Genomic DNA, 14934 nt, shown 5'->3' with positions numbered 1-14934 from the left:
AGATGGTTAAGTAAACGACCACGCCAGCCCTTAAACAACCCCAGGTTTTTCTTTCCCGGTGTTCCTAAGACTCTAGCATGGAACCTCTACAGGGACACAGGCATCTCCGCAAGTGCAGCCTCATGAGAAGAAGTGGCCCTGCAGCACTGGATTCTCTGGACTCAAATTCAGGGTGGGGTGGGAATCTGGACGGACTGGAGGAAGGGCTGAGCACTCCCACTCAGTACAAAGGCTCTTGAGCAGCCAGGCTTGTGGAGTAGGAGACCCCAGGGAGCTACTGAGCTCAGAGAAGTGGCCAACGAGGCTGGGTCAGATGAGTGATTGAATTAGGTGCTGCCTGGATAGCCCTAAAGCTCAGCACTACTCAAAGGCTGCAGGGGTGAAGAGGGACAATGGTCTGCACTACACTTGAGGTCATTTCTACTATGATTAGCTATGGAAATCTGGAGGAAAAAAACCTCCCCCCAGATCACATATGCAAAGACTCCATTATACAATTGAGAGAGCACTCAATGTCGAGCCTTTGAGTAGCTGGGAACCCAGCACAAATGGCTGGCTATATCTTAAGCAATATGCCTACGGCCCATTGAAAACAGGACAAAACTGGGCATTCAGGATCTGTCATGATTTACTGAAAGTGGCATTGTCTGTGCTTCTGCATGGCACCAGCAGGGGTGGGATGGGGGGTGCTCCTCATGATGGCAGGGTCACCCCTGTGTCTCCTGCTCCCTGGGACTTTTCAACTCCCCTGGCCAGTATTCACTCTACTTAGTTTTTCTCCTTTGAAGTTAGAGAATACAGCCTCATCGATCACTGACACATTGGGTTTCAAAAGGACTGGGATTGAATTCTCTTTTTTTTCCCTCTAACAAGCGAGAAAGATTGAGCTGGGAAGAGTGAGTGAGAAGGAGGTAAGGAGGGAGGGGAGCAGGCCAGGACCAATAGGGCCTGCTGGGTGATGTTCCCAGCCCCACAGTGAACAAGGGGCTCATTGCAGGGGGAGGGGTACTCTTGTAAAGTGTTCTACCCCACTCTACTCCTAAGCACCTGGGCAGCTCACACAGGACTCATCTAGATTCTGTGTTGCTTCATAGTCTTGCTAGGCTAGCAGGGGAGGGAAGTCTAGAGCTTTAAGGATGACGACCTCACACATCTAGCACTGGAACAGAAACAGAACAAAGATGGGCCAGAAAGTTTTCACGTCCCTATCACCCAACTGATGCCTGCTTGTCCTCTATGGGCAGATGGCTTCTCCTGGTAATACCATATGCCCATGCTGTGCAGGCAGAAACTCATGAGCATCCCGATGACCTTTCTCCAGGTTCTCTCACCTGTTTCTTCCTGTCAGCTCTGGTCTGATGTCTGATGACCATTACAGCTTTCTAAGTGCCTTATGTGATGTCATATCTTGAGCCTTTCCAGTTAGGTCTCAACAAAGCTGCTATAGATGGGGCTCTGAAACTAAAGTCCCACTCCATCCCTCCTGTGGGTAGCAGCTTTCACATTGAAATCAAGAGAATGTCTATGTCTGGGGACAGCCCAATAAGGTCCTCAAAGAATAGCCTGCTTATATATCCCCTGTGGCACAGCTATGGCAGAGGCCTGCACATTTTAGAATATAGCAAATGACTACACTGATCTGTCTGGATCTGTTCAGAGAAGCCATTCCCAAACTGTTCTCTCTCACTGGCCCTTCTTGACTAGAACTGGAATCTTCTGCCTGCCCTGTTAATATTCCAGCATACTAATACTCTGACACCTGACACTTCCTGAAGTCAGGGCTGTCTTGTCTGATGAACAGTGATGGACACTGTCTTACCAGTGCCTTCTGAATGCTTTTGCTGCAGAGTACTTTCCCATGGATGAAGATGTCAGGCCTCTACTTAGATTGGCCAAGGGTGGTCATTTCACAGATTTTTATCAAATGTTAGTTGCACATCCTTCCCAGCCAAGCAATCTTTGGCCTCTCACCCATAGCAGGCTTTCTTCCCACCACATCATACTCCAGCTGTTCAGAGAAAACCTAGTTCCAATGGCAGTTGTAACCCGCAAGCTGCCTTGTTGACTGTAATTTTTAAAGCCACTGAGTTATGAGATTAAAGCATGATTGAGTGAGTCACTGACATGGGAGTTTGCATGTAATCGACAAAGTCTTGCCTGGCTCTGCTCACCATCAGCTCTGTGATAGTCAAGAGGATTTGTCTAGAGAGCTGAAAGGTTTTTCTTTTTCTCTTATCATTTTGCTCCCGGATTCAAAAGATACACTCTTCAGCTTTGTGCCAAGTCTTAAACCAGAGAAGATCTGCTTACAAACCACTCCTGAGGTAACTTCTTTACAGATGGCTCCTGGAGAGTACTGTGCTTGGCAAGGCTCCCAGGTCTGACTCTACCCTAAATCTGCTCAGGTGTGTCCAGTTCTGCTGTTGGAACTATTTTCTAAAACAAACTTCTCGGCCTGGAAATGTGTTTATAAAGGAAGACAGAAAGTAGAAATAAATTCTGAAGCTATAAAACTTCTAGAAGAAAATCTGTGATTCTAGGTCAGTTAAAGATTTCTCATGCTAGGAGTTAGAGGAACAAGGCTGTAACCCCAGCACTTGGGAAGCTGAGGCAGGAGGATCTCGAGTTTAGGGCCAGTCCGAGCTACATAGTAAGATTGTTTAAAAGAAAAAATGATCGGGGGGCTGGGGATTTAGCTCAGTGGTAGAGCGCTTACCTAGGAAGCACAAGGCCCTGGGTTCGGTCCCCAGCTCCGAAAAAAAAAAAAAAAGAACCAAAAAAAAAAAAAAAAAATGATCGGGGCTAAAGAGATGGCTCAGCAGTTAAGAGCACTGTCTGCTCTTCTAGTGGTTCCCTCATTCAATTCCCAGCAATCACATGGCAGCTTACAACCATCTGTAATGAGTTCTGATGCCCTCTTCTGGTATGCAGGTGTACATGCAGATAGAGGACTCATATACATTAAATTAATAATAATAACCAAAATGAAGCAAAACAGAAATCTTAGATATGATAACATAAGGACACAATTGATAAACTAGACTGCTTCCAAATTAAAAACTTTTCAAAAGATGAAAAATAAAAGGCATAAAAAAGAGCCAGACAGAATAAGATAAGGAATGAAAGAATGAGCTGGGTTACCTGCAGTGTCATACAACCTGGCAGAGGTTCTATTTAAAATATCCAAAAAATCCTCGAAACAGTACTAGGAAACCAAAAAACCCAACTAAGAAATGGGTAAAAAGTAGGCTAGGGAGATACCTTGGTTGGAACGTGTTTCCATGCAAGTATGAGAACACAAGTTTGGTCTCCAGAACCTACAGTAAAAGCTAGGCGTGATGGCACATACTTGTAATCTCAGTGCTGGGGAGGTGGAGACGGGATACTTGGAGCTCACTGGTCAGATAGTCTAGCCAAATTGGTGACTCTGGGTCCCAGTGAGAGGTCCTATTTCAACAAACAAGGTAGAGGTCACCTGAAAGGATGATACCTTCAATTGCCCTGTGCCCATGTATGCATGTGCTCATGTGCGGCTTCCTAGGGGCTGAGACAGTGCCTACTGAGGGCACACATGGGGTTTGTGGGTGAGCAGCTATTTTGGATTTTGACCATGGCAGTGGTCATATGATTATATGTGGAGCTTGGGGAGCTGTACACTAAAGATGGTGGATTTTATTGTATGTAATTTCACCTTCATAGGGGAAAAGTGGTTATAGTTGATCAGAGCAGGAGTCTGTGCTGGAGGTCTCAGGGGTGAAATATAGAACCTACTTTCCACAGGCCTGGCAAAGACAGGCCTGAAAGCTGATAGAGACACAGAAGGAAAAAAGGCAACCCAAACAATGGAATACCACTTCCAAGTTACTTACATTAACAAAGATTAAAGCAAAGCCACGAACTGAATTTGTGGAGAGGAGTAACAGCACAGTACTGTTCTCTGATGAGGTAAAAACCTCAATTAGTCTAAGCTTTCTGGGAAATACCCAGCAAGCCAAAGGCTCTAATATGAACATAGTAAGTATTATTATTAGGTGATGTGTAGCCAATGGCTACTTTTTCCTTGTTCATTTAAAAATGTTTATAATGTGAACATATATTAATTTTATAATAAAATAATCAACATTAATTTTAAGAATTGACACAGGAAAAAGTCAATTTTCTTTAACCTTGTAATTTTAAGATGTTTGTATTTTTAAGTGACTTTTAAACTTTATGTGTAAACTTTATGTGTAAATAACAATTACAATGTCATTTATAGTAGTAAAAACTGTAACCAGCCCAACTGCAGCGACACCAGGAAGTGTTCTGTACTTGGATCAGTTTGTACAATGAGTAATTTGCAGCTCAGAATTGAGTGGCTTGGAATGTGATGCAAAAGTACCTGCCTCCCTTCCTCACACTCTTGTTCCTTATCAAAAGGCAGAAAACATTTGGATCTAATGTGTGATTCTAGTAATTCTTGTAAGCTACTCTGAGGTAAACAAAGTAAGAAAATCGACAATAAAGCATGCTTCCAACAAGCTCAGTCGAGTTAATTGAAAGTAACTGCTTCATGGCTGGAGAGATGGCTCAGTACATAACCTTGCCTGCAGTTAAGTCTGACAACTTGAGTTCCATCCTGGGACCCATAGGTATAAGGAGAGAGCAGACTCCTGCAAGCTGTCCTTTGATTTTCATTTGTGATGTCTATTTTCACACTTCCCCAAATAACTAAGAATGTAATAAAAACTTACTTCATATTATCACATTGTCTATTTCCTTTGTCTTGAGGATAGAATTTTTTTTTAATTAACTTGAATATTTCTTATATACATTTCGAGTGTTATTCCCTTTCCTGGTTTCCGGGCAAACATCCCCCTCCCCCCTCCCCTTCTTTATGGGTGTTCCCCTCCCCATCCTCCCCCCCTTGCCGCCCTCCCCGCAACAGTCTAGTTTACTGGGGGTTCAGTCTTAGCAGGACCCAGGGCTTCCCCTTTCACTGGTGCTCTTACTAGGATATTCATTGCTACCTATGGGGTCAGAGTCCAGGGTCAGTCCATGTATAGTCTTTGGGTAGTGGCCTAGTCCCTGGAAGCTCTGGTTGCTTGGCATTGTTGTACATATGGGGTCTCGAGCCCCTTCAAGCTCTTCCAGTTCTTTCTCTGATTCCTTCAACGGGGGTCCTATTCTCAGTTCAGTGGTTTGCTGCTGGCATTCGCCTCTGTGTTTGCTGTATTCTGGCTGTGTCTCTCGGGAGCGATCTACATCCGGCTCCTGTCGGCCTGCACTTCTTTGCTTCATCCAGTCATCCAATTAGGATAGAATATTTTGTCTGTACAGTAACAGTGCATTTTTTTCTTTCCCAGACAGGGTTTCATGTATTCCAAGCTGGACTCAAATTCTCTGTGTATTTGAAATTGAACTTCTGATTCTCCTAATTCCACCTTCTGAGTGCTGGGATTCCAGGTGTGTGGTCACTACATAGTTATGTTGTGCAGGGGACTGAACCCAAGGCTTCATGTCATTGGGTAAGCACATAACAGCTAAGCCATATATCCAAAGCTTGGTAACTGAGGGTTTTTAAGTATATCTTTGCGTGGTAAAATAAAACGCCTATATGTTGTCCCCTAGACATTTCTGCCATTGGTTGGTGATGCCCATAGGTTCTTGAGGACAAGGGAGCATTTGTGGGAACTCAGTGTAGAATGCACAGGACAGAGAGCTTTGGCCTAGGAAACAGAGTCCCCAGTGCACTGAAGAATAAAACTGAAATCAACTGGGCCAGTCCCAAGAAGCAGTCATGGTTGAAATCTAAGGATCAGCTGCAAGGGTTCTCTTTCTCCAGTGCAGGTTTTACCAACGTCAAAGCATTCCATGCTTCTTATGTAGCTGTCTGGCTCCCATTCAATTGACGTGAGTGTGCCATGGGGGCAGGGAAGGATGTTCAGCATGTCCTGTGAATAGAGTCCCAGGGTTGCCTAACTGTGAGTACAATTACCCAAAGGCAAGGTCCCCGAAGGGTCAAATTCCATTCCATCTGTCAAGGTCACTAAGACAAAATAATCTCATCTCTGAGGAAATGGGGGTTCTAGCCATGCCCTGTTCAAGTCACAGAAGTTCTTGTCTCTTCTGGTCAGCATGAGAGCCCTTCCTCGCCTCCAGTGTACCCTGGGAAGGTCAGTAACTTCTGTTCAAGCCACCTGGGTTTTATTTTAAGTTCTCTTCTTAAAAGCCCCAAAGACCATCAGAAAGCCTTAATCTAGTGGTAGCCATTTTCATTCTGAGCAAAATGGGGATCCTCTCAGGATTCTGCAGAGATGGGAGGCTGCCATTCCTATCCAACTTGTCCCTGCCTCATTCCAGGACTGAGAGGAGCAGCTCTGGTGGTAGCTCATCCAGAACTACCTGGGAGGAGGTATGGATCTGGTACTTTTGCCTTTTCAGACCAGCATCTCCCTTCTCTGGTGGAACTTAGGGAGTGTCCTTCTTGACACCCCCAGCAGAGACATTCCAATCTGAGAGGGACTTCTCAAGTGTCAATGACCCTAGGGTCCTGAAGCTTCTGACTCCTCACACCGATCAAGGCAGCTCCACCTCAGAAAGTCCTCACCACATCTTGTCTACGCGCTGGATGCCCTGGCAAAGAACCAGGGATCAGGCAGTTTACTCAGGCAGCCCTGGCTCACACTGTACGGTAGCTGTCTTGTGCAAACGTGTCTCTGCTCTACAGCCTTGGTCTCCACTCTCCCCACTGGAGTTACCTTATTCAAAAAGACCAGTGCACACAGCATTGTTAGAGCTTGTTAAAAAGCAGCACTGTTCAGGGGCTAGGGATACAAAGATTAATACCATGTGATCTTTGCCCCACAGGAACTGAATCCTAGAGGACAAGACAGGGGTAGAGACGGAAGATGACAAGACAGCTGGACAATGTGACAAAAACAGGCACGAAGGGACAGGACACCCTAAGAGAGAGGACGGGCTGGGACAGCCCCACATGGAATAAGTAGATTTCAGTATTCAGATTCTGCAGGTCCAGAGAGAGATAAGGCAGAGGATATAGCAGCAGGCATGAAGCAATGCTTTTTTTTTTTTTTTTTTTTTTGGCCTGGAAGAAATGAGGCTGGATATCTGCATGTAGAATGAACCAGAAGGCAAGCAAAAGCTTCTAGGGTGGGCTAGGAGCCAAACTTGCTTTCTAGAGTTACTTAGAAAGCAGACTCAGTGTTCTGCCGAGGCTCAGCACAGGCCTGTTGACCAAGTGCAGCAGCTCCAGTTTCAGGCCTCACTACACCTGCCCGGGAAAGACACCCAACAGTCAAGGTGACAGCAGGGGTGGAGGAGTGGGGAAGCATCCCAAGTATTCCAGCTGGCAGAGGCCGTGGCTCCATCTCTGGCTACTTTTCTGTCTCAGGGGTAGATGGAGACACTTTCCCCTCACTTGGTGTGTCACTTGTGTCCAGCCTCAGGCTCCAGGCTCAGAGGATGAGGAGCTGCTTTTCAGTGGGCACAGGTTTTTTGACCAGGTTGGCCTTGCCCTTCACTCCCACCCAGTCCCCGTCATGCTAGAGATGCCCTCGGCCTTCTTTGCCAAGTCCATATGTTCTCCTTTACTTGCTATGTGGTCTTCAGGTGCGGCATCTGTTTCCCACCACCTACAGCTCCCTCCTGGAGTTATGAGCAGTGTTCCTGCTACTGGAGAGAGAACTCAAGAGGCATCCCATGCATCCGGCAATGGCCACTGGTCATATGTGAGTCTGCATTCATAACAATTCCAAGGTAAACAGGATTCTCTGAAGCTTTTAGAAGTTCAAGAAATAGCTTTATGCTATGAGTGTAGGGAGGGCACAGATGGTACTAACAAGCCACCCAGAGGAGTTCATCTGACAAGGAAGGACTGTGTCAGCTTTTATATACCAGTTAACAAGGCACAAACACTGATTAGGTCATGTACGTAGCTGTAATCAGTTATATGTGACCAGGTCATGTTTTTTTCTTTTTTCTTTTTTTTTCGGAGCTGGGGACCGAACCCAGGGCCTTGCGCTTGCTAGGCAAGCACTCTACCACTGAGCTAAATCCCCAACCCCCTAGGTCATGTTTTAAGGTTGTTTCCTGCCCATGCCTTGGGATGCATAAATATGGCTGTTTTCTGTAACTAAACTGATCTGTCACTCTCAAAGGAAAGGTTCTCAGACCCTATCCTTGAAGCTCCCTACCCTCTTCCCACCCGTGAAAGTCCAGGTCTGAGTGGCACAGAGAGCTGGATCTACAAATGAAAATAAATGGGAAAGTAGAAAAGTGAGCAAGTTGCTAAATGTGGAGTGAAGCTATGTGCTGCCAACATTTAAACGGACAGCCTGGGAGTAACAGAAGACCACTGAACCACTGTCACTAAGGAGTTGCACAGCTACTCTTTGGACGTGTGTGTGTGGGGGGGGGGTTGGGAGAGAGAAAGAGAGAGATAACCGAGGGGTTGTCTAAACTGTTGGTTTTCCTTATAATTATTCACACCAGGCCAACACAAATGACTCTTGTGAACCATTACAAACAGGAAGTAAAAGGCACAAAGAGACAGAAGTTAAAAATGATGTCTTCTGAAGATCAGAGAAGACAGCAATGGTATGCTTCAGGCACATGGATTTCTTCAGGGTTCTAAGAATGAGCACTTGGTTTGGGGCAGGAGTCACTCCTCAGTCTCAAGTTCAGCAAGCACACCGTCTGTTCCTGCACTCTGGGTAGAGTCTGTCTTAGTGCTTCTTTCTGTCTAGTGGGTCACTGCCTCCCTCCCCATACCTGAAACTTCTCATTCCTCATTTATATTCTCAGCAAACCCCCCCCCCCCACACACACACACTAGGCTCTCCAAACAGGTCTCTGAAGCTATGCTGAGTGAAGAACGCTCTGAATGAAAAAACTCAGAACCTGGGCCATGACCTATCTTGTACTTTAAGATGACACAGACACTAAAACTAAAGGAAAGCCAGAAGGGTTTGCCCATCCTCCACAGCTGTATCCAATGTCATGGCAAGCAACACTGAGCAGCAGCCATAGAGAATACAGCTATGGTGGAGAGAAGGGACACTCTGCTGTGCTTAGCCCTGTGCACAGGTGTGAGGAGAGAAGCTACCCGGCATCCTCACAGCCTGCTCTTCTTGGAGGGCCAGGGGAGGTGAGGGGGAGGGCTGCCCTGACCCTGAGGGTCCTTAGAGGAGTAAACAGAGTGCTGCTTCTTGGCTTCCCGCTGGCTAAAGGGACTGGACCTTAGGAAGGAGAATAACTGTGCTGGGATGGGAGGGGTCAGTCACTCTCACTTCCAGCCTCCAACTGGAGCCCTAAGCATGGTACTAGTCAAAAGAATAATTTACTTAATTGTATGGAACCATCCTGAGAACTCACTTAGCCCAACTGTTCTCCATTACCTGGCCTGGCTTCCTGGGGAAGTGGTAATGAGCTGCTAAAAGCTTGCTGGGTAACAGGGCTGAAAAGCTTGCTGGTCAGTTAAGCAGGGGTCAGTGAGTGTGGGTCACAGTTTAACCTGCTTTGTGTGGCCAGGGAGCAAAGGATTTTTACATTTTTAAATAGTTGAACAATAATCAAATGAAGAATAATATTTTGTGGCCTGTGAAAATGATATCAAATCCAAGTCTCAGTGACCTTTACATTTTACGGCATGTCAACTACTCCTATTTATTAACAGGCAGGGCTGAGTCAGAGACAGACCATATGGACCAGAAGCTCATGTCGTTTACTCTTCGGCCTTTCCTGGGAAAGCCTGCCAACACTGATTGAAAGCCTAGGCTAGGTTAGAATCAAACATAAAAGATTCACACAGCTTGAGTCCCAGGGTGTTCAAAAGTGTCTTCCACTAGAAAGGCTACCTTTACAAAGACACTGCATGGAACTTGGGCCTCAGAACTATGTCAGGTAGGTGTCACGAATGACAGAGCTGAGAACTTAGCGAAGCCTCCTTTACTTTGTATGAATTTTCCTCAGGTTTTCTGCACTTGCTGGGAGACCTTGTCTGATCTCTGCAAGCCTCTGGTTTGTTCCACATAGAAGCCTTAACCTGGCTGAAGAGAAACAGGTTCAGAGAGCTTCAGAAAGCAGGGTGTAGGGTTTCCTGACATCAGCCAGTATTAGTCTTAGTACTGAGGAACCGTTTGGCACCCCACTACCTTCCTGTCATATCCTTTCTGAAGCCAATAGCTGAGCCAGAACCCCCCAAAAGGGATGCAGAATCTTATATACACTCAAGCCAGGCAGATTCATCTTCCTCCCTGGATGGAAACTGCTGAGGGCAGGCCTGTGCTAGCCAGGAACAGAGCCCTCTGATGGCTCCTCTTGCATCAAACTCAGGATGTAGATATTAGAGACCACTGTGAGTTAGTTCTTTTATCCCACACATACAGAAGATGTCTTGGTCCCATTATGGCCCCTTTCAGATTCAGGAGAGATATATATTACAAACAAATAATTAAAATAAAGTGGCCATCTATACCAAGTTCCTTGAACTGCTCTGGCAGCAGAGAACACGGATTTAGAGATTTCAGTCTTGGAGGCCTGTGTCGTTTGGGGCAAAGGAGAATCACTGTTTGGAAGAGAACTTTGTTAAAATCAGCTCTAGGTGAGCGTCATTTAGAGAGTTATTCAGCCTCCAAGCAGCACTGTAGACTGCTTCCTAGCATAGGCCTGTATGCTAGGCTCAGGGAACAGGACTGCCAGCTGGTGTCCCGGAGGCCTGAGCCAAAGCTTCACTACCTCAGATCAGGCCAGCCACTGAGGCCTGAGTTGCTACTGCAAACACCCGAAGGTCAAGTTGCTCTGGCACTCTGCACTTATCAAGCATGTGTCTCTGGCTCTGCAAACAGGCACCGTATTAGTGCCTCGTCCTTCATCCTTGCTTACTCTCAGGGTCGTCAAACACTGATTTCTCGGAAAGGCAAAGCCTCTGGATTGGCTGAAGACCGATCTCTAATTGCTGCTGACATAAAGGATGTGCTGTTTTAAGGACTGCCACCCAAAACATGGACATAGTGAACTATGGCAGACAAACCTTCAGAGAACAATGCCTAACAGCAGGCTACTGAAAAGGCACCAAGGAAAAATGGACTTGTGAGGGCAAAGAAGGCAACAGGGACTGGAGAACAAATGCGGGGCTTCTGAATAAGCCATTTAGCTGATTTATAAATGGTCTCACCAGTGTCCTTGGCTGCAAAGATTGATGTTTCCATCTAATGTGGGGGTCTACAGACTTTTTTTCTGGGGAACTAAGGAATCAACTCCAAGGATACAAATTCATTACTTTCAAACCTTAATTAACTGGAACTTAATTAGGTTTTGAGGGTGTTTTCCCCTCTCACTTTAAAGGCAAACTGCTTTTTCTCTTATGTCAGCATGGTGTAATAAATGGGTGAAAATCAAATCAAATAAAGAGCTACTTGGATGCCTGGCAATAAGCAACCCATCTACCTGTGGGGATCTCAGTTTTCTCATCTATGAGTTAAGAGGGCCACTGGGACACAGATATCTTTGTCTTTTCAGTACTATAATCCTGAGTATCAGACATGCAAACAGCTCATCTTCCATCAACAACCTATGGTTATTACCCTGATGACCACACCTTCCAATGAGAGGGAGCTAAGTTGCCTCTGTTTCTCTCCCCTCCCCACAACCTCAACTTCACAGATGATCAATCCAGTTGAATTTGTTATAATCTTTATGGGGAAACATCTGGAAATGGTACTTCAGAAACCTCCTCATTTGATGGGCTTGGGTAGCAGCTGGTTTGTCATTGTAAAAGTCAAGTAAATAAGAGAATCATGCAGAAGAGGCACACATAATATACAACTTAACATTTTGTATTATAACTTATTACATTAATAACTTAATGTACATTTCTTCATCATTTATGAAAGAAGACTTTAAAAACACAGGTCAGTACCTGGTATGGTGGCTCACACCTGTAATCCCACCATTTGGGAAACTGAGGCAGGAGGTTAGTCATGAGTTCAAGTCCAACCTGAGCTAAAGAGCAAGAGAAAACTAAATTGATTTTTTTTCATTGCCTTTCTCTCTCTCTCTCCTCCTCCTCTTCCTCTTCTCTGCCACAGGCTCTTTTTTTTTTTTTTTTTTTTTTTCGGAGCTGGGGACTGAACCCAGGGCCTTGCGCTCACTAGGCAAGCGCTCTACCGCTGAGCTAAATCCCCAATCCCTGCCACAGGCTCTTGACATATACCTTATATGGCCTTGAACTTTCAGTCTTCCTGGTTTGGCTTTCTGAGTGCTGAGATTATAGGTGCCAATATCACAGATCCCTAGTCTTTGAAAAAACTAAAACCAATTCATTTTCTGGACTTCCCTAAGCTTCGTTGGTAAAGTGACTTCAGTCTGGATGTCTCCTTTACCAGCTCCTACACAGCTGTCTTAACTAAAGAAGAGAAATTCTGAAGACCTGTCTTTCTAAAACATGTATGTGTGTACAGATAATCAGCTTTCTTTAGAGTTGCATTTGATCTGTCTGCCTAATATTTCATATAAGCATAATTACAAGGCCTGTGCAACTGGTGCACTCAGGTTGGGTGCACACACGAAATGCCCCAGTGCATCAGAGGGAGAAGAGGATGCAAGGAGCCTGTGTGCCATGCTGTGGGCACCAAGCACCACTCTATGCAGTAGGAAGGGTGAGTGAGCACTGCTGAGCCGCTGAAGGGCAGTCAGGCAGACAAGGCAGGTAGAGAGGCTAGAATCGAGTGAGGGGCTAGACTTGAGGGAGGGAGAGAGAGGTCAGAGACAGGGGCGGGCATCATTAGCTTCAACTAAGCCACTTGGAATCAGGGAGGAACTGTTGGTAGAGAGGACAGGAAGGCGGCTGCAGCCTTAGGACACCAAGCATGAAGCAAGGAGCAGAGGAAGAAATCTCTATGAGAGGACAGAACTGGTGACACAAAGAGACCCACAGGCTTCACACAGGAGATCTGGGAGTGCTCCCTCTATTTCTACCTCTTGAATAGTTTAAGTATGACTGGGTGCAGATCTTCTTTGAAAATCTGGTAAAATTGTGCTGTGAATCCATCTGGCCCAGGACTTTTCTTTTTAGCTGGAAGGGTTTCTGTTTGTTTTCGTTTTTGTTTTAACTATTTTAGCCTCCTCATTTGTTATGGGTCTGTTTAGGTTGTTCACTTCTTGGTTTAATTTTTTTGGTGGTTTGGCTGAATCTAGAAACTCATCCATTTCTTTTAGATTTTCCAACTTAATAGAGTACAGTTTTTTTAAAGTATGCCCTTATGAAACTCTGTTGTTTGTTTCCCTGTTCATTTCTGATCTGTTAATCTGGTCCTTTCTCTCTCTCTTGACTAGTTGGACCAAGGGTCTGTCAGCCTTGCTTATATTCTCAGAGAACCAGCTGTTGGATTTATCCATATCATTGGATGTGCCCTGGAAAGTCTATCTTGTCTCTGACTCCTTACATGCCTCTGTCTCTCTAGCTCTCTCTGCTTACTGGCTACCAGGAGACAAGCAGCTCCGCTGAGCCACATGCTTCTCACATGTCTCCCCCTCCCCTCCCATCTCTGTGGGACAGAAACAATAGAGCCAAGTTCCAGTGCCTCTGAAACCATGAGCCGCTCACTCAAGTCTTTCCTCCCTTCTATGTCTCAGGGATGTGACACAGCAATGCCCTCTACAAGTGAGAATTCCTGACACAGGCTTTCCAGGTAAGAGCAGCTGGGAGCCACAGAACTCCCTACACGGATACCATCTTACCCTGACTCATAGTACCATGGTGTGGCAAATTGGCAGGGGAAACAGGTAGAGAGGAAGAGGCCACCAAGCTGTCTCTCACTCGGGTTTTGGGCCCAAGCCAAACTCAAGACTACATAAAACAAGAGACGCACCGACCTGATCTAAACGGAGTGCACCATCTACAAAGCGCTGGCGGCGGAGTTGCTTTGCAATGCTGTGCAGGTTCAGGACTGCCTGGTGCACCTCCTCGATGCTGTGCTCTGGAGAAATAGGGGGAAGCTCTTCCTTGGGGATCTTCTCAGTCGGATTTTCGATCATGCTCTGCGCATGGTCGTAGCTCAATTTGGTGCAAGAACGGATGATAGTGCGGCCAAACCACTCCTCAAGGATCTGTAAAGACAGGAGGATTGTACTTCTTTACACACATCACATGCACTGTGCTCTGACTGGTGCCACATGGATGAAGAAGACATAGAGGCTGCTGCCCTCTGGCAGTTTAGACTACCAGGCCCTGGCAGGATTCGATAGACAGCTGAGGTCTTCCCCAGCACAAAGCAGGCCACAGTGGAGACTTGCACTGAAGACCATGGGAAGTGTTCCATTTATCAGGATGAATGGCCATCAGTGTCACAAAGAGAAGATGGGATAGCTGCCTGAGACACGAGATGGGACTCTGATGGCTGGCTGATGGCTTAGAGAAAGAGAAGGAAAGAGAGGAGCCCAGCAGCTCTCCACACACTGAATCTACCTAACACAGCTTCCATCCTAGCTGTCCGCAGTGACCCTTGTGATCGATCACCTTTCCTGAGAGGAAGGACTGTGGCTTTTTAAAAGTGACAACATGGGCACTTGGAGAGCAGAAGTTACTGTTCACATTTTTATTCACTCGATGCAAAAATCTTTATAAGGAGTCTAGAATCTGTAATATTAGATTCTACTTTTTCTTCAAAATTTCTAAAACTATACTTTTCAGGTTATTCCAGGAATGATCCCTATTGCAAATAGCAAGAGACTCAATGAATTCCTGTCTTCTATGGCAAGCAGGCCTCACATCTGGCACTCACAAGGCCTTGTATGCTATAGGCAAGGACAGCTACAGAACCAGTTCCAGGGGCTGCAAGCAGCCGGGAGACAGACGCAGCTAATGACCTGGACAAGAAGCCATCCAGGTGACCAGGCTTGAGCCTCAATCATACCAACAGTTCCTGAATGGAG

The 14934-nt window shown here is 45.9% G+C and overlaps 1 protein-coding gene across 7 annotated transcripts in view; it reads right to left on the bottom strand.

The window, feature by feature from the left end:
* Dis3l2 (DIS3-like 3'-5' exoribonuclease 2) overlaps positions 1-14934 on the bottom strand; it is a 382468-nt gene that overhangs the window by 46407 nt on the left and 321127 nt on the right. For 5 of the 7 annotated variants that reach the window (NM_001109007.2, NM_001172159.1, XM_039083979.2 and 2 more), the window contains one exon: positions 13876-14109. The exons of the other annotated variants lie outside the window; for them this stretch is intronic. In NM_001109007.2, the coding sequence (NP_001102477.2) occupies positions 13876-14109 (234 nt within the window). The remainder of the gene's footprint in view (positions 1-13875; positions 14110-14934) is intronic. 7 annotated transcript variants of the gene reach the window in all.

This window comes from Rattus norvegicus, chromosome 9 (assembly GCF_036323735.1).
Source record: "Rattus norvegicus strain BN/NHsdMcwi chromosome 9, GRCr8, whole genome shotgun sequence".
Classification (NCBI taxonomy): Eukaryota; Metazoa; Chordata; class Mammalia; order Rodentia; family Muridae; genus Rattus; species Rattus norvegicus.
The sequence above is the reverse complement of the archived record's forward strand: the minus strand, read 5'-3'. Positions and strand labels throughout refer to the sequence as shown.